The 15,336-nt window shown below is 34.8% G+C and overlaps 3 protein-coding genes and 2 long non-coding RNA genes across 5 annotated transcripts in view; 3 read left to right on the top strand and 2 right to left on the bottom strand.

Annotated features, from left to right (window-relative positions):
- Positions 1–2,230, top strand: part of LOC107610076 (probable L-type lectin-domain containing receptor kinase S.7) — a 2,845-nt gene extending 615 nt beyond the window's left edge. The window contains exons 2-4 of the mRNA XM_021106873.1: positions 1–1,029; positions 1,127–1,456; positions 1,615–2,230. The exon at positions 1–1,029 is cut by the window's left edge and continues 2 nt beyond it. Coding sequence (XP_020962532.1) covers positions 1–1,029; positions 1,127–1,456; positions 1,615–2,057 — 1,802 coding nt within the window. The 3' untranslated portion in view covers positions 2,058–2,230. The remainder of the gene's footprint in view (positions 1,030–1,126; positions 1,457–1,614) is intronic.
- On the top strand, positions 3,999–4,600 carry LOC110264445. The gene is made up of 2 exons (XR_002350633.1): positions 3,999–4,133; positions 4,247–4,600. It is a non-coding gene; the product is annotated as an uncharacterized LOC110264445 (long non-coding RNA).
- On the bottom strand, positions 5,672–7,648 carry LOC107608194. Its single transcript, XR_001612759.2, has 2 exons — positions 7,285–7,648; positions 5,672–6,564 (listed from the first exon to the last, which is right to left on the bottom strand). It is a non-coding gene; the product is annotated as an uncharacterized LOC107608194 (long non-coding RNA).
- LOC107609258 (probable ribosomal RNA small subunit methyltransferase B) overlaps positions 9,583–15,336 on the bottom strand; it is a 7,084-nt gene continuing 1,330 nt past the window's right edge. The window contains exons 2-17 of the mRNA XM_021106872.1: positions 15,199–15,263; positions 14,886–15,040; positions 14,657–14,767; positions 14,381–14,446; positions 13,909–13,992; positions 13,735–13,821; positions 13,420–13,511; positions 13,043–13,103; positions 12,881–12,940; positions 12,638–12,698; positions 12,458–12,565; positions 10,754–10,872; positions 10,513–10,670; positions 10,326–10,422; positions 10,109–10,239; positions 9,583–10,078 (exon numbers count right to left, since the gene is read on the bottom strand). Of these exons, the coding sequence (XP_020962531.1) occupies position 10,078; positions 10,109–10,239; positions 10,326–10,422; positions 10,513–10,670; positions 10,754–10,872; positions 12,458–12,565; positions 12,638–12,698; positions 12,881–12,940; positions 13,043–13,103; positions 13,420–13,511; positions 13,735–13,821; positions 13,909–13,992; positions 14,381–14,446; positions 14,657–14,767; positions 14,886–15,040; positions 15,199–15,263 (1,456 nt within the window). The 3' untranslated portion in view covers positions 9,583–10,077. The remainder of the gene's footprint in view (positions 10,079–10,108; positions 10,240–10,325; positions 10,423–10,512; positions 10,671–10,753; positions 10,873–12,457; positions 12,566–12,637; positions 12,699–12,880; positions 12,941–13,042; positions 13,104–13,419; positions 13,512–13,734; positions 13,822–13,908; positions 13,993–14,380; positions 14,447–14,656; positions 14,768–14,885; positions 15,041–15,198; positions 15,264–15,336) is intronic.
- On the top strand, positions 10,900–12,344 carry LOC107609259 (protein-lysine methyltransferase METTL21D). The gene has a single exon (XM_016311147.2). The coding sequence runs from the start codon at positions 11,092–11,094 to the stop codon at positions 11,935–11,937; it is 846 nt and encodes a 281-aa protein (XP_016166633.1). The 5' UTR covers positions 10,900–11,091; the 3' UTR covers positions 11,938–12,344.

Here is a 15,336-nt window from a genome sequence, read left to right as displayed (position 1 = left end):
CTTCCGCCACCGCCTCCCCCGCCGGTCGCCTCGGTCTTCCTACCTCCACGCGCTTCCTCGCCGTCGAATTCGACACGCGCGATGATTCCGCCTTCCACGACCCTAACCAGAACCACGTCGGCTTCAACTTCAACTCTTTGAACTCCATAGCCACCGTTGACCCTATAACCCACGGCATTGACCTTAAATCCGGCAACACAATAACGTCTTGGATCGATTACAGCACTGAAAAAGAAACCTTAACGGTTTTCTTGAGCTATTCTTCTTCTTCCAAACCCTCCAGCCCTGTTCTCACAGTGCGCAACGTCGATCTCTCCAAGCTCTTGAAAGAAGAAAGGGTTTACGTTGGATTCTCAGGCTCCACCAGTGGAAGCACCGAGGTTCACTTGATCGAGCGTTGGAGCTTCAAGAGCTTCGGTTTCGTCCCTAAAAGACAGAACTTGAACCCTCACAATGTTTCTGATAACACCGTTGGAGTAACGGGAAATGGTGCCACTGTTAATTTTCCACCTGCTACAACTTCTTCTTCTAATGACGGTATAGGTGATGGTGATGATGATGACGACGACGACGATGATGATGGAGATAGAAAGAACAAGAACAAGAGGAGGAAAATTGGTATTGCTGTTGCGGTTGCGGGTCCTGCGTTTTTCTTTGTTCTGTTCTCGATTTTGGTGTTCTTTGCGGTTCGAAAATGGAAGGGTATAAAGAGAGGTGGTAACAACAATAATTCTAAGATCAACAGTGTGACAAGTTTTAAGGCTGAATCGTTTGTTACGTGTCCAAGGCAATTTGATTACAAGGATCTGAAGACTGCAACGAGGGAGTTTCATCCAAGCAGAATCATTGGTCATGGCTCTTTTGGGACTGTATACAAAGCTTTCTTTGTGTCTTCTGGTACCATTGCTGCTGTTAAGAGATCAAGGCATTCTCATGAAGGGAAAACTGAGTTCCTTGCTGAGTTGTCAATCATTGCTGGTTTGAGGCACAAGAACTTGGTTCAGCTCCAAGGTTGGTGTGTTGAGAAAGGTGAGTGGATCCTTATGATGCTCAAACTTAAATTTGTAACTATTTTTTCATAAAATTGTCGAATTTATGTGTCTATACTTGTGTTCGTGCAATGTAGGTGAGTTGCTTCTTGTGTATGATTTCATGCCTAATGGAAGCTTGGACAAGATGCTATACAAGGAACCTGAGAGGGGAAGGTTGTTGAATTGGTCTCATAGGGTGAACATTGCTGTTGGTTTGGCTTCTGTTCTTGTTTACCTTCACCAAGAATGTGAACAAAGGGTGATTCATAGGGATATCAAAACTGGCAACATTTTGCTTGATGGGAATTTCAATCCAAGGTTGGGTGATTTTGGTTTGGCAAAGCTTATGGATCATGACAAGAGTCCTGTTTCTACTTTGACTGCTGGAACAATGGGGTACCTTGCACCTGAGTATCTTCAATATGGTAAAGCTCTATGATGCTCAAATGCTTTAGTTTTGCTCTGTATATGTGGCACAATCTATTAGTCTATCTGATATGTGGCACAATCTATGGTCTCTAATATAATTATTGAGGAAATTATTATCATGTTTAATAGTAGTGTTCATATTTGTTAAATATAGGTAAAGCGACCGATAAGACTGATGTGTTTAGCTATGGAGTGGTGATTCTTGAGGTGGCTTGTGGGAAGAGGCCAATTGAGAGGGAAGGGCAAAAGATGATGAATTTGGTGGATTGGGTTTGGGGGTTGCATTCTGAAGGGAAGGTTATTGATGCTGCAGATAAGAGGCTTAATGGTGAGTTTGTTGAGGAAGAGATGAGGAAGCTTTTGCTTTTGGGGTTGTGTTGTGCTAACCCAGATAGTGCTGAGAGGCCTTCAATGAGGAAGGTGCTTCAGATTCTCAACAATGAAGCTGCACCAATTAGTGTTCCTAAAGTGAAGCCAAGTTTAACCTTCTCTTCAGATTTGCCATGCACAATTGATGACATTGTGTCTGATACTGAAGAGTTCAACACCAGCCAGAGCATGTGTGAGATCAAGATTGATTCATCATCAAGTTGCTGAATTTATAATAATTCCAATTTGATTCTTTAATTCCTTTTTTTTTCTTTTGCCCTTTAATTCTTTGTGTAATGTTGCTGTTCCATAAGTCTGAATATGATGTGCAAGAAAAGTTGATGTCGTCATGGTTCATTGATTGAAGTTCAAAGCTAATCCATTGAACTTCATTGATTTCATGCTTTATATGTTCAAGGCACATAAGCTTAGGTAGTATAGTGTGTACACTTAAACTAATTTTTGTTTGCAAATTCCTTTTAAGTGTACAAAATTAAACCGTAAAGACCATTATTATGTATGCTTTCTTTTGATAGAAATGGAGCAGTTCATTATTATTTGGCATGGTTCACTGCAATATTTACAGAACATCTGTGTTTAAATTATTCTGTCCCATATGTACCTAAAAAAGTGGCATTTGACCATGTGAGTTTTGGAAAGAAAATGTCACCAAGAAATGGAACTTTTTGCAACGGCTATATGCATATGAGCATCATCATCATTGGAGTGTATACACAAGTACACATGAACTTTATTGAAAGGGACAAACTTCTTGAATTATGGATTACTAAAATCCAACATTAACTTCATCTATGGTGTAAAATCAGCTAAATTTGAACTGGATTTGGCATCAAGAGTTTCAATGGAACAAAGATTTTTATTAACATTTTTTTTTTGCGAGAGGGGCCTCCTCTTTTGAGAGAGTGAAATAGGGTTGTGTTATGATTAGCAAATAAGACATAAACAGAGACACTGTGTCTAAAAACACTGAATTAATGTATTTTGTGTCATTTTTAACAGAAATAATATATAAACACTAACAAGACACACAATTTATTTTTTATTATTTATTATTTTATTCAATTTTTATAATTATATTTTTTATCATTATATCTTTTTTTAAATTTTTTATAAAAAATATAAAATAAATTAAATTTTCATAATTTATTTTAATTTATTACCAAACAAAATACAAAAACATTCATATTTGTATTGTTGTCTTTGCGTCTTTGCGTTCATTGTCCTATCCTACGTTCATTGTCCTATTTGTTTTTGGACATGGAGGGCATGGATTAATTGACTTTAGAATTATGTTTTCAATATAGGAAGGTTTTACCACCGTATCAAAGTGATATTTGGATTTGGGTTTAGTAGGGGTGTCAAAAATCTCCATGAACCGTGGATTTCCACGGCTCCGAATGGAGCCCCAATGGTGGAAAATTTTTCTGTAGAAATGGGGATGGGGAGCGAAATTTTTCCGAAACAGGTGCGGAAACCTGAGCGAAAATCTCTGCCTATTTCCGATAATTTTTCGAATTTTTTAACTTAATAATCCTTACTTTATTTCTAATATAGAAATTTTTTTAGTAATTTTACTCATTAAAAAACCTTAACCCTGTTGTTCAAGATTTTATTTTATGGACTATGATTTGTTATGTTATATTTTTTGACTTATAATCTTAGATAAAATATATTTGTGTGTTTGTAATAATATTTTTTAGTTTATTTTTTTGATATTTTTTATTATAATTTCCATATGAATGTTAAACATAGAAAGATGGAGAGTGGGGCCTCCGAAAAATACGGGGGAACGCAAGGAATGGGAATAGGACAATTATTCCTCTATGGTGAAAAACAGAACGGAGACAGAAATTATTTCTGGGGGCAGGGACGGGAAGCAGGGAGGCATCCCCCGCTCCGCCCCCATTGACATCCCTAGGATTTACTTCTGATTGGTTTGTTGTTGGCGCAATCTAATCCTTTTAAATTGTGTGGTTAAAAATGTTTAATCTGGTTTGACCCACTTGACTTGGTTTTTTAACCTCTAAGTAACATTCAATTTTGAATTAAAGCACACTTATTAAATTTTAATATAGGGAACGGATGACAAAATTTTCCTTCGGAATTTGTAATGTCATATTTGGAATTTGTATCTTCCATTTTGAATTAATTGTTGGCCTATATTCCTATAATATATAAAGGCACAAGGAGTAGTCCCACTCCCATCACAACACATTTGTATTGAAGGGAAAAAAAATGAAGTCTTCCACCTTTGCCTTATTTCTAGTCTTCTCATTTCTCTTGGTAAAACTTCAAAATTTTTTTATCCATTTTATATAAATCCTTTTTAAGTTTTATGATATCAAACTATACACATAATTTGTTTCTCTTTTCTTTTTCTTCTCCCTTGTTTCTAGGTTGCAAATAATGTGTGCCATGGGAGAAAAGATCAAGGTGAATATTGGAAGGATATGATGGATAAGCAAACTATGCCTGAAGCAATCAAAGACCTTCTTGTTGAAGATCCACAAGTTTCATCATCACATGCAAGAAAAAATAAGGATCAATTTAGGAAGGACTTTGACATTAAGCCTAATGTCATACTCTATCACAGCCATGTTGGACCCAAGAAGCAGAAAGCATAAGTCTTTTGAAAAACGTTTTGTTTAAGTTTGTGACTCTGTGGAATAATCATGCATGTACTTAGTTAGTTCATGCACGTGTGTTAAGTATATTACTTTTGTTTTTTGTGAATGTTATGTTTTTTCTCCCTTTTTTTTCCTTCGCAAGTTATATCCAAAGGTGAAACAAGAAAGTCTGTACAATTAAGATGGTAACAACAAATTATATATTAAATATATATTTTTAAAAATTAGAGATTAAATTTTAAAGTATTTTGTTGTAGTTATTATTAAAAAATAATATACTTTTAGTTTTAACCGTTTGTTATTTTTATGTCTAAGTAATTTTTTATTTTTTTAATTATGAATGTTTATATTTTTTAAAAAATAAATAAGTTTAAAGATTAAATTTCTGACTTCAGCGGCTAACTCTGTCGCCATTGTATAATTGTTGCTTCCTTGATTCTCTGCATTCCCACACGAACAAATGAGTAAATGCTTCATTTATTTATTTATTTATTTTTTGAGGGAATGGTTCATCTCTTTGTACGTTGCATCTGTAAGTTTTTATTATGACGTTACATACTCCACAAGCAAGCACCTGCCGTTCAAAATTAAATTCAATTGATGATTTCTCTCCTCTTTTTCTTCTTTTATAAATTATGTTCATAAGTTTTAATTTATTTCACTTTGAGCAGATATGCTTAGAATTAAACTATTTCTTAATACTACATAGATTGTCTTTTTCCTTCGCTTTTACACATTATTCAACAAACAAAATAATTTTAAGCTTTCATGAGATCCATTTAGTCAAGTAAACAAAAAAAAAACTAATAAACAAGTATGTGAATCATCGATATAATCATGCTATGTAATTAGTGTAAATAAAATTGATTATTTATTTATTATAAATTTAATTCATTTATTATAATAAATTTAATTATTCTAATGATTAATTTTTTAATTAAAAAATATATAAATTAATATGTATAAATATATATAAATATACTATTCTCATCTTTGATTAACAACCATATAAGATTATTAATTAAAAATGTTACTCAAGACAAATTCGTTTGTTCTGACTTTTAATATGCTAACATAGGTTTTAATTTGGAGTTTCAAGGAGATGATCATAGCAGAAAAATAGAACATTTTGGATGACACGTTGTAGACATGCACAGGAATTGATGCTACTCCTCCTAAAATAGAAGATGATAACAAGAAATATTGTACAATAATATTAATAAATAGAAGAAGATATTTTAAGAGTCATTTTCTCTAAAGCAGATATTAATTTCCACAAACCAATAAAAGAAAAAGTTGACTATAAACATTATCTTATCAGATCAGATCCTTATTTTCTCCTAAAGTAGCGACCGTATACATGAAAGGTTGGCACAAATATTGGTCTTTCTGAAAAAGCCAAATTACAGAAATTGACTTTAATTTCATGTTGCTGTTGCTTGATTTGATTCTGCTCCATCACCATCATCATTCTCGATCATTCTTAGCTTCTTGCACCGTACATACTTTCTAATAGTTATAAATACACATATACTAAAATAAAAATATTATTTGTACACTAAAATTTTATAATGAAAAAAATAATTAATTAATATTATTGACTAATTAAAAATTAATTTTCAATACTTATCTTCTATCCCGACAAGTTAAAAATTAATCTGTCGTGGTACTGATCTTTATTTAAAGGTTTATTATTGGCCAATAAATTACTGCATTATGCACAAAACAGAATTCGAACTAGTAAACTAACCACTAAATCAACTCAACTCGATTTTATTCTCACTATTTTAGTAGAAAGAAAATTTATAACCTCATTACATACCTTGGCTAGTTGGCTTGAATGGTAATTAAGATATATAGTAGTGATTATTAAGAGAAAAAAAGATGTATACCATATAAACAAAGACAAAGATGATGACAAAAGAATAGAAAGCACACTCCCAACAAAGGTAAAAGATTCTTTGACCATTTCTCGGGTTGTGCTCTCTCTCTTCTGTCAACATTTATAATCTCCTCAACGTCCAAACACTTGTATATCATCCTCTTTTGCAACGTTTTGTGACCATTAATTGTATATCACTCTTCTCCTTGATCAACAAAATTAAAACAGCATCAACAATATATTCATCAGGTGAAACCATATACGCACACATATAGGCATACATATGCAGCTTTTGGTGCAATTAAATATGAAATTATTCTTGCTTAATAACTAATTTAATACGAAGTTATAGGAATAACATGGTTGAAGTCCTACTTAAGTACTCCTCCTCTTAAACCTAATGAAACACAGACAAGCGACGAGGTTATTAGAGGGATTAGGTAGAACTAGGGTTTAAGATATAATTATTAGGGTTTAAGTTATAAGGAGATGTGTTTATTATCTATCTTCTCCTTTTGCTATAACATTTTATATTAGGTGGAAACTCAAGTGCAGTCGACTTCACGTGAAGTAATAGTTGAAAGTCTTTAAATGGTTTGACTGACTAAATTTTTATCTAAAGGCTCTCGGCTATCAATTTCACGTGAAGTCGAACACACCTGAAGTTAAGAGTCATGAAATAATTTGACAAATTTAACTAAATTATCATTTAACGATGATCAATTATCAACTTCACATAAAATTAATTGTAGGTAAATTTTTATCATTCTAGATATATAAATCTTGATAAGGTAACAATACTATAGAATATCAAAAGTAATCTCTACAATGAGCTACTTCATCGCATCTATACTAAATATGCAAAATTAAAAGCAACGATGAATAATATAGATGGTTGATTAAGAAATAAGAATGAATAATTCACCTGCATATATGTATGTATCTGATCTTGTCTCTTCTTGAACATATTGATCATAAATTTAACTCTCTCTATATATAGAGTTAGATTTATTAGGAAAGATATATAGTAGAATAAATAAATCTGAGGAGAAGGGCACAAGATCTTAGAGGGGGAAAGAGAAAAATAATTTATAATGGAAAGGAAATTATTGATTGAAGAAGATGTATTGAGAATGAATGAATAAGGAGCTAAGATGAAATTGATGAAGGGTTTGAACTTTGAAGAGAGAGAGAAACGTATGAAACAGAAACTCTATCTGAAAGGTGCTAGAAAATCACCTTGGATAGGTCGCCATAGGTGGTGGTCTTATATATCAATGTCACAATATATTTAACCGACTATATGATATATGAGTGGTGTTTGATTTGGCTAAATGCATTTTGCTTATTGGCCTAGTTTTAATTTGTGTCTTCTCTTCATTACCTACTTATTATATAAAATTAATTAGATTTTATCTTAGCGTTTTGTATATATGGACAAAACATCTAATCTATTTTGTTATATATATTAAAAGGGTTTTTCTTTTTGAAAAATAATTAGTAGGTGTAAAAATTAGTTATTTTTATCTAATAGAATAGTAATTAGTTGGTTGTCAATATAATTCTTGTGTGTGATCATCTAAGTAGGGATACCTAGGATGACTGGGAAAACATTCTTCCATGGATATAAATTAATTCTACATTTAAACAATTATTTAATTAATTAACAATTGGCATTCTAATATAATATATTTAGTATTATATAAAAATTAAAAATCAAAGCCAACTACTCATTTAAAATGATAAATACTCTTTTCTTAACAAGCAACATAATGATGTCTTTAGATTCAACCAAAATAAATAAATAAATAATAGTAACAATGATGTATGTCAAATATGCAGTTTATAAGTATTTTGTGTCTTACATATTAGCTTGATTCCTTGAATTAGCAGAAATCTGAAAGCACTAATTCCTACCCAAAAGCTTTTGACTCACTGCTTGAGAGGAAGTACCTTTTTAAAACATCCATTGGAAAGAAAAATATTAGTACTCTTGACCAGGTATATAATGTAATTAAGATAAGTGATGATGACTCACTTATTGGAATGTATAGCTCCGAAGCTTCCTCTGCAGAAATTGAGGTCTGTTTTCGAACATTGTAAAAAATTTAGGTTCTTATAGATAAGTTTGTTCATTTTTCATTTGTTTCGTATGTTGTGGCTTAGGGTGCGGATCCAAATGTTTCAAATTTGTTGGCTATAAGTGGACAAACTGATAATGACTCGGACGGAATTGGTGTAGCAGTTATTTCTTTATCAAAGGTCAGTAATAAATTCTTATAATTTTCTTATACAAAAACTTAGTTAACAATCCATTAAAAATCTTGAATTTGAGAAATTCGTTTAATTGTGTAGGACTCTGTAATGGAAAGCAATTTTGATATAGGGTTGGAAACTCCTGCCAAGCCTACGGATGTTGAATTTGTTTCACATTCAGCAATAATGGTCGGGATGGATAGTCCAGATGTGCAAGGTTCCAGCAACAAGACCACAAGATGCGGAGCTGGGAAAAGAAAGATTGAGTGAAGATTTATTATAGTTATTGTTATTTTTAGTTTTAGATGTAGTTGGTCGTATGCTGAAGTCCAGAGAAATATGTCTTTTGCTAATGTTTCAAATTTATATGTCTTAGTGCTGTTTATTTAGGTATGAAGTAATGCGGTTGACCATCTATGCTTCGGTACCAATTGGTATTCTTAAGTGTAACCCTTTATGGTTAAACTCTATGTGTGGAATATATTGCTTTTACTTTATTTTAGTTAAATTAGTAATAGTATTAAGTTATAGACAAATTAACCCAATGCCAAACAAATATAGTGAATTATCTACAGATTAAGTCAAAATATAGTGACTAATAGAGCAATTATTCTCTTGATTCAAAGTACTATTCGCTCTAATTTCATAGAGATTTAGTCAATTATCTATAAATATTTGATAATTTCTTCGTTCCTGCCATTATAAATTAGAAAAATTTTCAAGTGTACCGGTGTTTTAGTTATTTTTAACTGTTGATCTTAATTATAAAAAATATATATAATATATATAATTAAGATCAACGGTTAAAAATCACTGATATACCGATATGACGGTACACTTGAAAATCTTTCTTTAATAAGAGAAATGTTTAATAATAATTTTAATAATATTTTTTAGTACAGATTCTTAAATGTACTCGTGATCCCAATGGATTAATCTTTAACTCAATGAGTTGAGAAATTATGGAAAAAATAAAAAAAAAATTGTCTCAAATTCAATTCAAGTTCTAAGTGTGTCAAGTGTGATGAACAATAAAAACACACTGTATCAATATGTCCCTGAAATTATCTACAAAATTGTGGGCTACAACAGCTGCATAACAGTTAGGAAAAAAAAAAATTTACTTGTTAACAGCTACTCAAATTTGCTTCAATCAATTTCCCTAAAGCAGCATAAGTATGTTGATTATTGTCCCTACAAAAATTTCCTGCTCGGATAGAAATCATGATGCTTTGAAAGTATGTTGGAGGAAATTTGAAGCATGGATTGCCATTCAAAACTGCAAGTATGTTGTTAAGGATTACCAGCCTGATGAAACTGAAGTTGCAGACATCTTGGATATAAATTTTTTTCATGGATGAGAAATCAGAAAGTCTGCCCTGGATTTGTAAAGAGACGGACCGCGGCCGCAGCAACTCAGCCGCTCTGTTTTCCTTTGAATGCCACCCGAAATGGGGGACAGTCGCCGAGGGTCAGTTTCCCTAGTTGATTTTTAGGAAGCGCGCACCAATCGAGCAGCAAAGGAGCCATCGAGCGAATGCTTTACCGGGTTAGAAAAATAGAAACCACTGTCCGTCACAAAATCAGGTGGAACAAATCTGTCCACAGGATCAATGCGAAATTCCTGAAAAATTCAGATAAAGATCGATTAGCACTTCAGAAAAATTGAGAGTAGAAGCCATAGTACAAGAATTTTATGATAACGGTTACCGCATGTCTAAGAAGAAATGCTGCTACCCTCTCCTCATTCTCTTCAGGATCTATGGAGCATGTACTATAAACTAATACTCCACCAGGTTTTACCAATCTACACTTGTGGAAAAGAAGAATTATCAAGTTTTTGATGTTCATAAATCATAATAAACAAAGGGAACACCGAAAAGAATCTTGGCCTTACTTGGCCGCCGCGTCGAGGAGCTCGTCCTGTAATTTCTTCAGCTCTTCCATATCTTCCAGCTTCCGGTTCCATCGCAAATCCGCTCTCTTCGAAAGAACACCGAGCCCAGAGCATGGAGCATCCAACAAAACTTTGTTACTCTTTAGCGCTTCACCATCCTGGATAATCCAAAACAAACAAAACATATTAGAAAGAAACAATTCCTCCGATTCCAACGTGATAACGGCGCGATACAACGTACCGTCAACACGCAAAGATCGGCGTGGACGGTGGTAACAACGCCGTCTACTTGGTGCAACTTTGCTGTCTCTTTGAGAATCCTCAATCTGCCACGATTTACATCAACTGCAAATACCAAACCTGCAAAACACAAATCGTTAGTTGCGTGCAATGCAAGTTTTAAACAAACTAAGCAAGAAACTATTAGTTTTGTGGCTTAATTTTTTAGGCGGAATAAATAATTGACAATAGATAAATAGTAATATTTTGTTTTCTTTGCAAGTTGGCAACTTGCTTCAAAGAAATGAAAGCTCAGTCACTTCGAATATAAAAAGGGATTCAAAAATAAAAAACCCTAAAATGAAGAACGAAAGCGCAATGGCGACTCAGGAAGATGACGATGACGAAATAAACCCCTTCACCACCGTCCTAAACGACCAAGACCACCACGAACAACAACCTAACAGCTTAACAACCGTACACGACGGCGCACCGGAGCAACAGAGCTACTCACTCCGTTCGATCGAGTCAACGGTCGTGATTCGCCAGCTCCCTTCCGAGGGACTCTCCTTCCAGCTCTGGCCCGCCGCCACCGCACTCATCTCTCTTCTTGATAGCTACCGTTCCAGCCCTTCCACCAGCCCCCTCTCCGCTGCTTTCTCCGGCAGCCAGCGCCAGCTCAGGATCCTCGAGCTAGGCTCCGGCACAGGAATCGTCGGAATCGTCGCCGCCGCCACGCTCGGCGGCAATGTGATCATCACGGACCTTCCTCACGTCGTTCCGAATCTCCAATTCAACACAGACGCCAACAAAGAAGTTGTTACGTCCAATGGCGGCGCCGTAACTGTCGCGGCGCTGAGATGGGGAAATGTTGATGACGTGGCAGAGATAGGGCGCGATTTCGACGTTGTTCTGGCTTCGGATGTGGTTTATCACGACCACCTGTACGAACCGCTCCTCGAAACGCTGCGTTTTTTGTTGTTAGGGTTTGAGGAGGAGAAAGAGATGAAGAAGAAGGAGAAGGAGACGGTGTTTGTGATGGCTCACATGAAGAGGTGGAAGAAGGAATCGGCGTTCTTCAAGAAAGCGAAGAAGCTCTTCAACGTTGACGTTTTGCACACTTGTGCTCCCTCCGATGGTGCTAGGGTTGGTGTTCTTGTTTACCGCTTTGTTCCCAAGGGTTTGATTGCTCCTTCAGAAGTGTGAAGTTTCAACCATAATTCCATGTTTCATTTCAAAGTTTCATATTTTTGGTATAGCTTCTGCAACTGTTGATTAAGTTCAACTTTAGCTTCTTTTTTTACTTTGTTTGAAGGTGGTTAAGCATTTAGTTCAAATTTCTTGAAATAGCTCTGGTAGCTTTTGATGTTTGTTTCTCCAATTGATGAAGCTTGATATTGGTCAAATTCTGCTTAGTGGTTGAACTGTATTAGTCTTTGGCATTTGATAATTTGTTGAGGAAGCAACTGTATTAGTCTTCTCAAATCAGATTCTTCCTTTGTGGGGTTAGTTAGAAATGTTAACAGAGATTAGTAACTGAGTTGTGATTGGCTGATTGGTTATAGTTTTGTTGGTGTATAAAAGATCTATTGTATCAAATTGTATTCACCTTTTACTGTTCTCTCAATATATAACCTCTGGTTTTGTCTCAATTCTCAAAATTCTGTGATGGCCACCATGGTTCTCACCAAAATATAAAGTGGATTAAGGAGGAGGAGTAATTTACCTTGGCCACATAAACGAGAGGCCATGTATAAGGTCTTTCCACCAGGAGCAGCACAGCAATCAATCACAGTTTCACCCGGCTGAGGATCCACAATAGAGACTACCAGACCTGAAATCATCAATCTGTGAGTTTCATCCCTCACTAAGTAGAGTCTGCTACATGAAAAGATGAAAACCAGACCTGCACTTTCATCTTGAACTGAACATAACCCTTTTCTGAGTAATCCGGCATGAATTACAGTCTGAAATATGAAAGTACAAATATTCAGTAACATAATCTAGGCATGCTAAAACTCTCACAATTGATAATGTAAATCAGAAGTTATATACAGATAGAGTATTAGAGTTCAGTCTCCACCATGCAATTAACAACATTCACATATGAAAATAGTCATATAATCAACTCATCTCCTCACTGTCATACCTGCAATCCGGTTTTGACGCGAACAAATTCATCCAAATGTGGTGAAACACTGTATGGGACCTGAAGTTTAAGAAAAGGAAGAAAAGACCAGATTATCCATGGAAGAAAAGGTAAAATGCAAAAGGAAAGGATTGTGCATACAAGAAAAATTATCAGTACTACCTTCAATGCATTAAGCTGCATCACAAGGTCATCTCTCGAAAAACCTCTTGCCTGGTTTGCTCTGAGACAAACACAAAATATATAGCTTCAGTTTTCATTTTCTGTGTTGTTGATAGAAACCGGTTTGGCTTTTGATTTTCACTGCTTAATTCCTTATTCCTAATTGCTGCTGGCCTGCTGCCTATAAGTACTAGGGTTAGTTAGTTTTTTGAGGCAGTTAGAGAAAAATCTGCAAGTCTGTTAGTTCAGGAGAGAAAAACTCTCTCAACAGTTAGTTAGATCCCCTAATTCTGCTAGTCCCTTGAACCTATCAGTTATACACTTATATGGTGCTTTATAAGGAACAAAGGAAAAAAGGAAGCAACATATTTACTTGCCTTAAGCTGAAACTGGGTTCACTGTTGTTCCATTTCATCAATTTAATGGTTTCTTCCTGGCCAAGATATTTTGTCCATCTCCTTACCATCCACTACAAACAAGAAATTAGAAAATATTCAATGTTTATCGTTATAAGTTTGACATATGACAATGTTTCTGCTACTCTTCATAGTGTTAGTTTAATCAAGTTGTATTTTTCTGACACTGGTGCCAACTAAAGAATTGGTTTATTCCTTATTCGTTACTGATTCTTAATTCTGGCCTATCATGAAGTTATAACTGGCACAAAAAAGACATGTCAGTTACACACTAACAACTGGGTGTGAGTATAGAGTTGCTAGAGCACGGGCTTGGGCACGATCATCACCCTCCACTCTGGGCAAAGGAAGAACCTCATCTTCCTGCAAGCCAAACAACAATAATGGAGTTTATAAACTCTTCATGGTTTCTCCACTCATAGAGTTTATGAAATTTGTGAAAAGGAAAACCTTGAGTGCAACTAGCTTTCGGAGGATTCCGTTGACCATGTTGCCGGCACCAGGTCTAAGCGCAACTTTGGCAAGCCTAACATTCTGCATTTCCATTCGGTATATCAAAATTTAATGAAGAAAAGGTTGGACTTTGAAAAACAATTATTGTCACTTAATAATAATAAATAATAATGCAAGAACAGCTGTCTCCTAACACCTGTATCAAACTTAAAATTTAATGAAGCCATACCAGACTTTACTGTTACAAATGAATTCTTCCTAACATAAGAAATTGAAGTTGAATTTTATACCAAGAATCAACAATTTATCATAAGACAAATAATCTCTAATGGCTGTAAACAACATAAAAGATAAATAGATAAATTCAACAGATGATAATTCTTTCTGTCTGATACTGCTTGAGCTTCAAGCAACATCAACCCAATCTATTTACCTGGAAACAAGGGATCAAATGAACAGAAAGACATACCTCATCTACAACAGCATATGGCGGCATATCTAATTTGACAATCTCATAGAATCCTATTCTTAGAATCTGAAACAGACAATGCAATAAGGCCTCAGATCAATAAATGTTTGAGTACACCAGCCATCTTTGCTGCAAAACTTTCACCTACAAACTCTATATTGAGAAATGCCAAACTAAAACAATGGTCAAGGTTTTTCTTTAGTAGGATTTACTCAGTTGAAGACTCATGGTGCAAACATGCTCATAAGAAATATGTGACAGAACATTTTTTATCACCTGTAAGAGAAGAGGTTCCATACTAGATATATCTTTATCATGACAAAGTGAACTGATCAGATGATCAAGATATCTTCTCCAACGAATTGTGCCGCCAACAATGTCAGTAACCTATGTAATTTAAAAATTAAATAAGAATCAAAGTCCAAAATACTTCAATTTCAAGCCTAACCATTGACCACAACATGAAAATTTTAAGAGTACAGCAGAGAATGGTTGAAAGTGATACCAATCTAAGATCATGATGATTCAATTCCCGGGTTCGAAAGCCGAGCGTTCTCTGGACATATCCCATCTCATTCTCGCCAGAACCTTTGCCTTTCTCATTGAGAAGGTCAGCAAAAGCACCACCAAGCTCTATCCTCATCAATCTCACAGCTGAGACTGCAACATTATAGTAGCCAAAAAAAACAGCAAAAAATTGATAAGAGAACAAGAAGAAAACACCATAAACCAATTCTGATGCAGGGTTCAAACTGAAGGCACCCCATTAGCCAAATTCTGATGGTAACAATAACATAGATAGTAAAATGAGTATATACCAGCTCTGTGAGGAGAAACCTCTGAATTCAGCTTCTGGGTTTTGAGCAAGCGACTGGAACCACCTGAAAGTTTCAATTTTTAATCTTGGGTCATTGTAATTGAGCTGGTAGAATAATAGCAGAAGCAGTGAAAGCATC

The sequence above is a fragment of the Arachis ipaensis genome, chromosome B07 (assembly GCF_000816755.2).
Source record: "Arachis ipaensis cultivar K30076 chromosome B07, Araip1.1, whole genome shotgun sequence".
NCBI classification, from domain to species: Eukaryota; Viridiplantae; Streptophyta; class Magnoliopsida; order Fabales; family Fabaceae; genus Arachis; species Arachis ipaensis.
Note: the sequence above shows the minus strand (reverse complement) of the source record. Positions and strands in the feature narration are given on the sequence as shown.

Excerpts from the sequence above, each read along its gene's own strand:
- LOC107609259 (XM_016311147.2), top strand. The coding sequence starts at position 11,092 with ATGAAGAACGAAAGCGCAATGGCGACTCAGGAAGATGACGATGACGAA.